Source organism: Impatiens glandulifera, chromosome 3, assembly GCF_907164915.1.
Source record: "Impatiens glandulifera chromosome 3, dImpGla2.1, whole genome shotgun sequence".
In the NCBI taxonomy this organism is placed as follows: domain Eukaryota; kingdom Viridiplantae; phylum Streptophyta; class Magnoliopsida; order Ericales; family Balsaminaceae; genus Impatiens; species Impatiens glandulifera.
The window spans coordinates 28,467,360-28,481,460 of record NC_061864.1 but is presented as its reverse complement, the minus strand read 5'-3'; the positions used below and the strand labels follow the sequence as shown (position 1 = coordinate 28,481,460).

Here is a 14,101-nt window from a genome sequence, read left to right as displayed (position 1 = left end):
TCGGCATCTGAGTAGCTTATAAGGTTGAAGCTTGAGTCTTTTGGATACCAAAGTCCCACTTCTTGAGTTCCTTTTAGATATTTTAAGATTCTTTTGGCCGCAGTATAATGTGATTGCTTTGGATTTGCTTGGAATCTTCCGCATACTCCAACCGCAAACAGAATATCAGGTCGGCTGGCTGTTAGATATATCAATGATCCGATCATTACTCGATATGCTGTGATGTCAACGGCTTGACCATCATCATCTTTGTCCAGTTTTACGGAAGGACTCATTGGCGTAGCCGCTTCGGCGCATGTATCCATTCCAAATTTCTTCAACAGTTCGGTTGTATACTTCGGTTGGCTTATGAAGGTTCCGGCTTCAATCTGCTTAACCTGAAGTCCTAGAAAGAAACTCAATTCTCCCATCATACTCATTTGGAATCTATCAGTCATCATTTTTGAAAACTTATCACACAACTTTGGATCGGTTGATCCGAATATAATATCATCGACATAAATCTGAACAAGTAATATATAACTATAACAAATTATAAAATAATTACAATTATTAATTATTAATTTTTTTAACAACAGTTTGATATAGTAGGGTTATGTCACTATGAGCACGTAACAGATAAATTTATGGAAGATGTGAGTAATTAATTATTAATTCTTTTTAAATAAGTTATTAAATATATATTATGTTTCTTATAAATAATTTGCTTGATATTTAAGGTAACCGAATTAAGGAAGCGATTTTCTTCTCCATCTGAAGCATCTTTACAAATTAAACCTTTAGTTCCTGCCATTGACTTTGTTAGAAGCACTTTCCAAATATGGGACAAAATCGTTAATGATAGAACTCTTGACATTCCTTCTCACCAGGTAATTTTAATTTAATTTACAAGAGATATTTTTTTAAATATGTAAAATCATTTTTAGATGCTTGACCCCATCCACTAGTAAAAAAAGGACCTTTACCGACGGTTTTTCCCGAAGGTTTTGTAAACCTCTCCTAAATACTCCCGAGAGGAACAAATCCTTCGGGATTAAAAATAGATTCCGAGAGGGGTGTAAAACCTTCGGGTTTATTAATTATTACCGAAAGTTCTACAAAGAACTTTCGGGTTTTACCTTCCCAAAAAACTCAAAAAAATTCTAAGTGTTGGATGTGGGTTAATTGCGAAGGTTTTTGTAAAAACCTTCGGTTTTGAAATCCCTGGTTTTTTAATTGCGAAGGTTATTCAAAGAACCTTCGGTTTTGCCTTTTTTGAAAATTTAATTTCCGAAAGTTTTACAAAGAACCTTCGGTTTTGCTCATTAAAAAAAATTATAAATTTGGTTATGGTTTTTTCCGAAGGGTCTTTAATAAACCCTCGGTTTTGAATAATATCAAAACCGAAAGTTTTATCAAAACCTTCGGCCTCAACCTCTATAAATACAAACCCTAACCCTTCTCTTTTTCATTCCACTCATTTCTCCTTTCTCTCTCTTCCGTCGCCGCCGCCTGCCTCCTCCAAGCCGCGTGTTCTTCTCCTCTCTTCAGGTAATTTGTTTGATTTGGTTTTTTTGTTTTGTTTATTGTAAGATTTAGATTTCTTAAGTTTATATATATATATATATTATAGATCTAGATTTATGTTAGTTTACGTTATTTTGTTTGATTAATATATATATACATATATCTGAAATGCATTTAGGATATGGGTGATTCGACATGGAAGAGACTTCGGCAAACACCGGAGAAACTGCATCCGTGTTACCAGAATCTGATAACACAATCAGAAATTGCGGCACGTGAGGAAGAGGTCAGAAAGATGACGCTGGAAATGGAACAAATCCGATTAAGGGATGCCGAAAGAGGTCGTTTGCTCAGTGAAATCAAAGCGGACCGGGCCGAAATGTCTCAGAGATTAGAGAATCTCGAACAGGAACTTGTCTTGTTGAGGAGTCGACTGAATCAACCACCCCCTCCTTCCACCCCATCTAATAATTAATTTGTAGATTTATTATGGATTTATTATGGGTTTATGACAGTTATGTTTTAATATTTATGAATTATTTTTATTATGTTTGTTTGGTTTTGTTTAATATGTTTAAATAATTATGTTTTTGTTGACTTTTCACCTTTTTTTAAAAAAAAACCGCATCGCCAAAACCGAAGGTTTATTTGAAAACCTTCCGTTTTGACCCATTTTTTTTAAATCTTGAGGTAAAAACCGAAGGTTTTCAAATAAACCTTCGATTTTGACCTTACATTAAAAAAATCAGATTTTTTTCTAAGGGTAAAAACCGAAGGTTTTCAAATAAACCTTCGGTTTTGACCTAGCATTAAAAAAATCAGATTTTTTTCTAAGTATGGGGAAGGGTAAAAACCGAAGGTTTATTTGAAAACCTTCGGTTTTGACCTAGCATTAAAAAAATCAGATTTTTTTCTAAGTATGGGGAAGGGTAAAAACCGAAGGTTTATTTGAAAACCTTCGGTTTTGACCCCTCATTAAAAAAATCTGATTTTTTTCTAAGTATGGGGAAGGGTAAAAACCGAAGGTTTATTTGAAAACCTTCGGTTTTGACCCCTCATTAAAAAAATTAGATTTTTTTCTAAGTATGGGGAAGGGTAAAAACCGAAGGTTTTCAAATAAACCTTCGGTTTTGACCCCTCATTAAAAAAATCTGATTTTTTTCTAAGTATGGGGAAGGGTAAAAATCGAAGGTTTTCAAATAAACCTTCGGTTTTGACCCCTCATTAAAAAAATCTAATTTTTTTCTAAGTATGGGGAAGGGTAAAAACCGAAGGTTTTCAAATAAACCTTCGGTTTTGACCTAGCATTTAAAAAATCAGATTTTTTTCTAAGTATGGGGAAGTGTAAAACCGAAGGTTTTCAAATAAACCTTCGGTTTTGACCTAGCATTAAAAAAATCAGATTTTTTTCTAAGTATGGGGAAGGGTAAAAACCGAAGGTTTTCAAATAAACCTTCGGTTTTGACCTAGCATTAAAAAAATCAAAAGGATAAAAAACGAAGGTTTTCAAATAAACCTTCGGTTTTAACCCTTTTCAAAAATGGTCAGGACCGAGAGTTATACGTAAATCCTTCGCAAATACACATAAAAAACGAAAGTTAATGTTATAACTTTCGGTTTTGACAATTCCTAATTTGTTAAATTATTTTGTTTTTAAGCCACTAATCTTAACTCCTAACTAATATAATCAAGTGTGAGTTATATTTCAAAAATGAATATTGTGTTTTATGTTGAAATGTTTATGATTGTGTTTGATTATTATAGAGAAGTGTATTTATGTTTGAATGTTTATGTTTGATTATGTTAAGAATGTGTTTAATGTTTGATCATATGGATTGTGCAATATTGCAAGGATAACAAATTTGTTAAATCGATGTTGTTTAAGGTCATTAGAAGGTGAGAAACAAAAGAATTTAACAAATTTGTAATGATAAAACCGAAAGTTAAATATTTAACCTTCAGAAATATCCATCTCAAGACCGAAAGTTATATATACAACTTTCGTTTTTTATGTGTATTTGCGAAGGTTAATTATATAACTTTCGGTTTTTACATTTTCAATTTTTTAAATTAGAGTATTTTTTCTTTCCAATATAGACTCCTAACTAATATAATCAAGTGTGAGTTATATTTTAAAAATTTATATTGTGTTTTATGTTGAAATGTTTATGATTGTGTTTTATTATTATAGAGAAGTGTATTTGAATGTTTATGTATGATTATGTAAAGAATATGTGTAATGTTTGATCATATGGATTGTGCAATATTGTAAGGATAACAAATGTGTTTAATCAATGTTGTTAAAGGTCATTAGTAGGTGAGAAACAAAAGAATTTAACAAATTTGGAAGTGATAATCCCGAAAGTTATATATTTAACCTTCGGAAATACCCCTCTTAACCGAGAGTTGTATATAAATCTCTTGGTTTTTAATAAGGGTGAAAACCGAGAGTTGTATATAAAACTCTCGGGTTTTAAGTCAAAACCGAGAGTTGTATATAAAACTCTCGGGTTTTAATAAGGGTCAAAACCGAGAGTTGTATATACAACTCTCGGGTTTTAATAAGGGTAAAACGAGAGTTATATATACAACTCTCGGGTTTTAATAAGGGTAAAACCGAGAGTATTATATATAACTCTCGGAAATTACATCATAAAATTAAAAAACGGGCGCCTCTTTCTCTTCTTTTTCCCGATTTCATTTCTCTCTTTCTCTTCTTTTTCCGCCGCACTCAACTCTCTCCCCGACGAACAAGCCGCCGCGCGTACTCCCTGCCGAATACCTTGCGCCGCCGCCCTACCGAAGACCTTGCGCCGCCGCCCTGCCGAAGACCACCGATTCTTTTGAAGAATCGCCCTCTGCCGCCGCCGAAACGTGAAGAATCTCTGCCGCCGCCGCCGCCGCCGCCCTGCAAGGTTAGTTTTTTATTTATTTTGCAATTAGGTTAGATTATTGTTAGATTGTTGCAATTAGGTTAGATTAATTTTAGATTCTTGTTAGATTTTTCAGATTATGTTAGATTATTGTTAGATTATTGAAGTTAGGTTAGATTATTGTTAGATTTTTGCAATTAGGTTAGATTATTGTTAGATTATGTATATATTATTGTTAAATTAGGTTATAAGTTTAAGATTAGGTTATTGTTAGTATGATTTGGGTTTAATTTTGATTGTGGTTGGTATGATTTGGGTTTAATTTTGATTTAGGTTTGATTGTGGTTGGTATGATTTGGGTTTAATTTTGATTTAGGTTTGATTGTGGTTGGTATGATTTGGGTTTAATTTTGATTTAGGTTGTGATTGAGGTTGGTATGATTTGGGTTTAATTTTGATTTAGGTTTGATTGTGGTTGGTATGATTTGGGTTTAATTTTGATTTAGGTTTGATTGTGGTTGGTATGATTTGGGTTTAATTTTGATTTAGGTTGTGATTGAGGTTGGTATGATTTGGGTTTAATTTTGATTTAGGTTTGATTGTGGTTGGTATGATTTGGGTTTGATTTTGATTTAGGTTTGATTGTGGTTGGTATGATTTGGGTTTGATTTTGATTTAGGTTGTGATTGGTTTGATTTGTGTTAGATGTTGTTTCATTTAGGTTTTGGTTTGATTTTGTTTAGATTGTGATTGGTTTGATTGTGATTTGGGTGTAATTTATTATTTTTAGGTTTGGATTACGAATTTCAGCCGCCCCCTGCCCGCCCGTCAATCTACATCCGCTGCTCTTCTTCGTTGCTCTTTTGGTGCAAGGTTAGTTCTTCATGTTAGATTTAAGTTTGATTTATGTTCGATTAGATTTATGTTAGATTAGGTATCATATCTGATTTATGTTTGATTATGTTAGCTTTTCATGTTAGATTTAAGTGATATTTTTGTTTGATTTGATTTATGTTAGATTAGGTATTAAGTTTGTTAGATTATGTTGGATTAGATTGGGATTGAATTAGAATTTATTGTAGGTTAGAATTGTTAAATGCAATGAATTATGTATGAATAAAATTATGTTGGATTATAATTGATTGCTTCAAAAGGTGTATGAATGATATAATTCTAGATGATATTTATGTTGAATTTTGGTCGGATAATGATAGATTAGTTAGAAATTATGTTAACATTATGTAAGCCTAATTCATTTAGACAAATTTAAGTAATTAATAATGCGGGTTGTTTTCCATTTTATTAGAAATATGGAAGTACCCGATAAAAGCTGGATGACCTTACGTCGAGATCATCCAGATTACGAGGAAGGTGTTAACAAATTCCTCGAGTATGCTGTTAGGAATACATCCCGACAAACCGTGAAATGTCCCTGCGTGAAATGCTTGAACACGCCGTTTATGGAAATAGACGAAGTGAAGACTCACCTCATCGTTTATGGAATAAATATTCATTATGAGTATTGGTATTTTCATGGAGAAAAGAGACGCACTACTCAAGTGGTTAATGAAGATGTCGATGAAGATGCCGATGACTACGATGATGATGACGACGATGATCAGTCGGAGGATGCCGTGCCGGAATTCAACGATCCGAGACAGGAGATGAATAATACAGTTAATGAACAGGTCAACGAAGAACGTTATATGCACGAATTTATAAACGATATGTTCCCCAACGTTAATGACGTCCCGAGCAACGATGAACCAGTCGAAGATGCGCAAAGATTTTATAAATTACTTGATGATTCCAAACGGCCATTGTATGAAGGTGCTCGAATAACGAAATCATCGGCACTACTGAAACTACTTCACATAAAAAATGTATGTCAATGGACGAATTCTTCGTTCGATATGTTGCTGCGTCTGCTTAAAGACTACATATTATCGATTGACGCTCAATTGCCAAACTCGTACTACGAAAGTAAAAAATTCATTACTGATATCGGGTTTAAATATGACAAGATAGACGCATGTAAGAACAACTGTATGCTATTTTGGAAGGACGACATAAATGAAGATTCGTGCAAAGTTTGCGGTCTTTCAAGATGGAAAGTCGACCAAACAAGTGGGACAGTTCGGGAGAAGCAAAACGGGAAATTCATTCCAAAAAAGGTGTTGAGATATTTCCCTTTAATACCAAGACTGCAAAGACTATACATGTCCTCAAAAACGGCTCCAATGATGAGATGGCATAAAGAAGGAAGAGTTGACAGTGATACGTTGAGACACCCCGCTGATTCCTTAACTTGGAAGACGTTTGATGAAAATTATACAGATTTTGCTTCAGAATCTCGAAACGTAAGACTTGGTTTATCAAGCGATGGGTTTCAACCATTTGCAAATGGGAAAAAATCATACAGTGTTTGGCCGGTAATTCTCGTACCTTATAATGTGTCACCCACGACTTGCATGGATTCTAGCAATTTCATCTTATCTATGTTAATTCCGGGTCCAAAGAGTCCGGGAGATGCAATTGACATATTTCTCCAACCATTGATCGAAGAGTTGCATGAACTGTGGCAAACAGGTGTGAAAACGTTTGATGCACACACCTCGCAATACTTTAACATGCGAGCGGCGTTGTTGTGGACCATTAACGACTTTCCCGCATACGCGAATTTATCAGTGTGGAGTACGAAAGGTAAATTTGCTTGTCCTTGTTGTAACAACGACACAGTATCCCTTCGATTGGTTCATGGTTCCAAACAATGTTACTTGGGTCACAGACGTTTCCTTCCACCGAAGCACAAATATAGAAGGGATAAAGAGTCGTTTGATGGTCGAACTGATTATAGAGATCCCCCTAGATTGTTAACGGGGCAAGAAAGTTATGAGCAAGCACGAGACCTAGAAGACATTATTCTTAGTGCGGATATGAGCAAGAGAACAAAGATATATCATGAAACGCGGGGAGACAATTGGAACAAACTTAGCATTTTCTTCCGTCTACCTTATTGGAAATCGCTATTATTGAGACATAATTTGGATGTGATGCATATTGAGAAAAATATCTGTGATAGCGTGTTGGGAACAATAATGAATGTGAAAGAGAAGACTAAGGATGGTCCTAAAGCGCGTAAAGACTTAGAACTCTTAGGCATAAAATCATGGTTACATCCTATAAATGATGAAGGAGTTGTTCATTATCCAGAAGCGCCTTTCACTTTGACATCCGATAATAAAATACGTCTTTGTAACTTCTTGAAAAATCTTAAGTTGCCTGATGGGTTTTGCTCAAATATCGGGGGTTGTGTAAATTTGGAAGAGAAAAAGCTTTCAGGATTAAAGAGTCATGATTGTCACATTTTGTTGGAATATTTAATTCCTTTAGCAACTCGTGGATTGCTTCCAGAGTATGTGTATGATGCGTTAGTAAATTTGTCTCGTTTCTTTCGGTTGTTGTGCTTCAAAGAGTTGATTCAAGAGGACCTGGAACAATTGTACATGGATATTACATTGACACTTTGCAAATTTGAAATGATTTTTCCGCCGTCAATCTTCGACATCATGATGCATCTCCCAGTTCACTTGTCATTTGAGGCTTTGCTTGGAGGACCTGTTCAGTATCGATGGATGTATCCCTTTGAACATTACATGGGTACAATGAAAAGATATTTGCGGAATAATAACCACCCCGAAGCCTCTATAAGCGAGAGCTATCTTGTTAACGAAAGTATTAGTTTATGTGCCAGGTATATGGAGGAACAAGATCAAGAAAATGCACAACCTGAAATCTCGGGGATTTCAATATTTGCATCATTGGAAGACCTATCCAACGGAAAAGTATACAACTTGGATTATATCGATCGAGTGACAGCTCATTCTTACATTTTGAAAAATTGTCCCGAAGCTGAACCTTTTTACACGTAAGATTCAATGTTGTTGTTACTAATTAGCATTAAAGAGTGTTACTAATTAGCATTCGATCTATTTGCAGATATTATAACAACGAGTCCAGTGGAGAAACGTTTGCCGCATATTTCAAGCATCGAGTGAGTAAATTACAAACCATATATCCTAACTCTTCTTATTCATATTAACAACTACACTTCGGATACATATATAGGTCGCCCATTTAGCAGAAATTAACGACATATCAAGAGACCTCAAGATCTTAGGAGAAGGTCCAAGTATGTACTCGTCTATGTATGTTTGGTGTAAAGTAAACGGATTCAAATTCTGTACAGAAAAACACGACGAAGGTTTGACAACTCAAAATAGTGGGGTGGTTGTTGAGGGGTACAACGGATCTGAAACTATGTCATACTACGGAGTTTTGACGGATATAATCGAATTACAATACTATTCTCACAAACGAGTTGTTTTATTCAAGTGTAAGTGGTTTGATACACACTCGGGGGAACTAGGAGTGAAAGTGGATAAATATGGCTTCGTAAGTGTAAATGTAAACCGAATTTTGAAAACTCAAAGTCAAGACCCGTATATATTGGCGAGTCAAGCAAAACAAGTATTCTACGCCCCTGATATGTCAGCCCGACCCGGTTGGAAGATTGTGACAAAAATAAAACCGCGGTTTACAAACATATAGTTGAGATTAATTAATTAGGTAGATTTAATTATGTTTTTAACTTTTTATTCATTTTTATTACTACTTTATTTCAATTATTCACTCATTTTTATTAATGGTGTGAATTAAGAATGTCTGAAGGTCCTAAAACAACTTAGAAGAGTATGAGGAAGACACCCAAGAAATTGGATAAGAGTTACCAAAACCTACTTGCCCAATCCGAGTCGTTAAAACGACGAGGATCGTCTTCTAGAGACCAACCACCGATTCCTGTGGTTCCGATAGCTACTGCGCCTCCCCGAACATACGAGACTGAAGACGATGATGACCTCGCAGAGTTTATAGAGAGCACATTCGCTGATAACCTGCCTAGCGATGAGGCTGAAGACGAGGGTCTTGAGGAGCCTATCGAGGAGTAGGATGACGAGGAGGAGCACAGGACCACTCCCGACCCATCATCGACAGGTATTTCGTTTACAAATTAGTTAGTGTTTTAATTGATTGACATATTTAATTAAGATTTTGATAATTTTGAAGAATCTTCTGCCCGCAAGAGACGGGGGAAGAACAAGAATATTGCGTTGTCTAAGAGGCTAGCGGGGACGAGGATCCCTCTAACGTTTAGAGAGAAGGATGGGAGGCCAGGCGGTACAGACGTGGGAAGGACACGGTGGTCTAGACATGTGGGGTCGATTATCCGGGACCCCGCAGCCGTCTCACACCGTCTTCTCAAGTGGAAGGCTTTAAGCGCAGACCAATTGGATTCACTGTGGACTGCTATCAAGGTTAATAATTATTACTTCATTATACATTACGTCATTAAATAATTATTTTTCACATTTGGATGTTATTTTTTTCAGGATCCGTTCGAAGCGACTAATGGTGACATTGAGTCTTTTCGAACGACGGGGTTGGGACACGCCAATCAGATATGGGATAGATGGCGGTCGGATTTGAACAAGAATTATATCCGCATCCACAAAGGAGACGAGGCGGCGGTACTGGCTAATCCTCCACCGGACTACGATCGAAATGATTGGGAGTTTGTGTGTCGCAACCATTTCTTCACAGAAACGTTTAAGGTACGGTTTCATAATTCAAATAAGAGTTGATATTAATTAATCTAACTTCATTTGTTATTTCAAATACAGAGACACAGTACTACAAATATGAAGAATCGGAAGAATCTGAAATTCCCGCATCGAACGGGAAGTAGACCGTTTGCACAAATTGAAGACGAGTTGGTAAGTACATTATTTGTAATAACTTAATATAAAGATTGTTATTAATTATATAAATCATTTATTTCAACAGGCGATTGAAATGGGACGGCCACCGTCTGTAATTGAAGTATTCAAGAGGACCCGTACACCAAAACCGACACAAGAAAACCCAACACCCGTCCCGGACGAACACGTGCAAGAGAAAATTGTAAGTGAATGGAATATGCCTAGTTTTTTTATTATAGAAATGATATTTTATTTGAATTGTGCAGGCTGAGATGGAGGAGGTTGTTAGTAACGAACCGGGAATATCTAATTTTGAATTGACGGAGAGGGTGTTTGGACAACAAAAACACGGGGTCGTCTTCGGAATGGGATCAGGCGTCCGGCCCACACACTTTCGTGAGGATCGTCGTAGTGGAAACAGTTCACAGCGTAACAATCAGCGTTTGTTAGAAGAGAATCAAATGATGAAGCTCAAGCTGGAGGAACTGGAGAAGAGGGATGAAGAAAGAAGGCGCAAAATGGATGAAATGAAAGCGAAAAATGAAGAAATTATGGAAAGAATGGAGAGGGAGAAGTCAGAGATGAACGCAAGAATGGAGAGAATAGAATTGTATATGAGGCAAGGACCACCTCCTCCCCCCACAAGCTAAGGTTGTTTCGATTCAAAACATTTTTTCATTAGTGGTTGAATTTAGAACAGATTGTTCGGAATATTAGTTTGGTGTCGAATTTTGTAATGTTCATGATCAATTAATGTGATCGTTTAATGTATGTTCATTTCTTTTATCATTGATATATTGGTTTGGTGGCTGAACAGGTTTTGGTTGCGAACAAAATAATCCGCACATTTTTAAAAATTTACATGAAAAAACCGAAAGTAAAAATGAAATCTCTCGGGTTTTCTCTTTGTGGAAAAACCGAGAGATATTAGAAAACTCTCGGTTTTTAGCCGAAGAGAAAACCGAGAGTTATATGAAAAACCCTCGTTTTTTCCTCTTTTGGGATTAACCGAAAGTTTTGTAATATCTCTCGGTTTTTCCACAAAGAGAAAAACCGAAAGTTCTTTGTAAAACCCTCGGTTTTTCCACAAAGAGAAAAACCGAAAGTTCTTTGTAAAACCCTCGGTTTTTCCACAAAGAGAAAAACCGAAAGTTCTTTATAAAACCCTCGGTTTTTCCACAAAGAGAAAAACCGAAAGTTCTTTGTAAAACCCTCGGTTTTTCCACAAAGAGAAAAACCGAAAGTTATATGAAAACCCTCGGTTTTTCCACACAGAGAAAAACCGAAAGATATTTGTACAACCCTCGGGTTTTCCACAAAGAGAAAAACCGAAAGTTCTTTGTAAAACCCTCGGTTTTTCCAAAAGAGAAAAATCCGAAAGTTTTCATATAACTCTCGGTTTTTCTCTTTGTGGAAATCCCGAGAGAGTCAATACCGAGGGATGGCGAGAGTTACTAAAACCTTCGGTAAGTTCTCTTTACCGAGAGTTATATGGTCAAAACCGAGAGTTTTAACTCTCGGTTTTGACCACTTTTTCACCAGTGATCTTAGGATAAGACCAGTTAGAATACAGTATAGAGGCTAAAATCACCATTCGAATAATGAAATGACTGAGATTTATATTTTGAACCACAATGTGTGTTAACATTACATTTAACCAATTTAACTAGATTTTTTTTTATCGTTGATAATAACACAAAATTATTATATTTATTTAGCATAAAATAAAATATAGCTAGTGAAATCATAAATAAGAACAAAATTATTTATTTTCTCTTAGAACATTCCAAACATATATTGATAATTACTATGGTGATGAGATGTAGTTTATATCTATTATACTCTTATTCATTTATTTCTTTGATTATCTAACTTTTTTTTTTTTAATAAAATAGTTTTGTTTGAAAAAAAAAACATTTTGTGAACAGCTCATTAATTTGTTATTAACACAAATATATATTTATAAACCTATTACCTTTGTCTTATCAAATCTTAAACTTATAAACTTAAATACTAATTAGAGCATGATTATGATTGAATATTTAATTATATTTTACATGATGCTCTAATTAATTATTTAAGTCTTTATCTGTCCATTTAATAATAATAATAATAATAATAATAATGTATATTGTTATTAATGCATTGCCAGTATATGAGTGTAAATGAGTTGTTATTACCTGTCAAAGAACTTTGGACTGAGATCACTTAAATTAAAAAAAAAAAGTTATATACACTTTCTTTTATACATTAAAATAATTCTAAACTATATATTAACTTAGGTTAGTTTCGCTTTTAATTGAAAAAATTGTATAGTATTTTTTAGGAAATTGGTAAACAATAAAATATTGTCTTAATACTTATTTTGATTTTTTTTTTTTGCATGAATCAATTCAAAAAAATATTCCCCTCCCAATAATGTTATTTAAAAAAAATTAACAATATGATATGTTTTCAGGTGATGATTGCTAAAATTAAATGTGAACAAATTGACAATGATAAATTTAATGGGTTCATTACTAACAAGGTATGGATATTAACTAGTTTATTCTTATAATTATTATATTTAATATAATAGTTAATTAATTTATTTAATAGTTCCGCTCTGAATTAATTTGAAGGAATGGTCTCAACAAAGTAGCAGTTAGTAGCCCTCCAGTACAAAATTTTGGCCAAAAAGTTACTTCAATGATTGACAAATACTTAAACGAGTAAGTCATTATCAAAATTAATTAATTATTAATTGCATCTGGCTTTGATTATAATTTATTAATTTAATTAATCATTCAGATACGAGGAAGAAGCCGGATTTTACGATGAATTTGTTAAAGCTAAACAAAAAAAGAAGCTAAAACAGCGCTTGTTACAAGTAATTAAATTATTATTTCTGAATATTGCTCTAAAAATTTGAAATATATAGGTTATTTTCTATTCTTTATTTGTATGATTATATCTCGATCTATTATACACATTGCATGCTAGGAAATCAAACCAACATTTGATTCCTTACTGGACAACCTATCTTCCCAAGCTCTAAGTGATTTCAAATTAAAAATCGACAAAGAATTGAATGAAGGGAAAAAATTTAGCCAGGCTGCAAATTGGTCTAGGATGTTGACGATGTTTGAGAGTGCATACGAAGGTATATATTTTTAGTAGATGATCTATAATAATTATTAATCATGAGATCTTAATCTTACTAATAATAATAATAATTGATTTTTTAGATTCAAAGATTCAACAAGTGGAATGGACAATTGCAAAAAAAATAGAATGGACATCTGTAAATGTAAAGAAGAAGTTGGTGGCTCAAATGAGAGATCATGCGAATTCCATTAGGTCAATTAAACAAAATGAGTTTAAAAACCAAGTTATGTCAAAACTAAAAAGTGGATTGATCAAGTCTATGGGAGCTATTTTGAAAACACCCGAAAATAATATGTGGGATAAACTTAATGATCTCTTTCGTCACGAGACAGACTTGGTTTACTATGAGTTTAGGGCTGCCCTGGTGGACTTTGGGGTAGATAACACTACTAAATTGGAAGAACTTCAAACTTTGATGGGATATGGAAGACATATAATCGAGAAAAGTGTGAGGAAAGAAATCCATAAAATTGTGCCGATTATGCAAAAGAAGTAATTAATTAAAGACGTCTTGCTTTCTTAATTAATTATTTCAAGGGAGCCACTTATTGATTATTAAAATATTTAGGTTTTGTCAAATACTGTTGAATGAATCATCCGACTCAATTATCCCACGAACTTGGAAAGGAACCGAAAACATTCAGGACATTATAAAAACTGGTCGAACCGAGGTATATATATTGTCCTAACTAATTATATATATATATTTTTATTCTTATTATAATGAAATAAATTAATTTAATATTATAAATTTCA

At 34.1% G+C, this 14,101-nt stretch overlaps 1 protein-coding gene across 1 annotated transcript; it reads left to right on the top strand.

The window, feature by feature from the left end:
- The first annotated feature begins 626 nt into the window (after positions 1-626).
- On the top strand, positions 627-13,841 carry LOC124930111 (protein ROOT HAIR DEFECTIVE 3-like). The gene is made up of 8 exons (XM_047470473.1): positions 627-635; positions 720-869; positions 4,799-4,810; positions 4,929-4,940; positions 5,170-5,252; positions 12,989-13,067; positions 13,181-13,340; positions 13,426-13,841. Exons 1-8 carry the CDS (start codon positions 627-629, stop codon positions 13,839-13,841), a joined length of 921 nt encoding a protein of 306 aa, XP_047326429.1.
- Positions 13,842-14,101: the final 260 nt, after the last annotated feature.

What these genes read in the sequence shown, in the direction of transcription:
- LOC124930111 (XM_047470473.1), top strand. An exon ending in TAAAACAGCGCTTGTTACAA is followed by an intron (nt 13,068 to 13,180) that starts GTAATTAAATTA and finishes ATTGCATGCTAG; the next exon opens with GAAATCAAACCAACATTTGA. An exon ending in GTTTGAGAGTGCATACGAAG is followed by an intron (nt 13,341 to 13,425) that starts GTATATATTTTT and finishes TTGATTTTTTAG; the next exon opens with ATTCAAAGATTCAACAAGTG.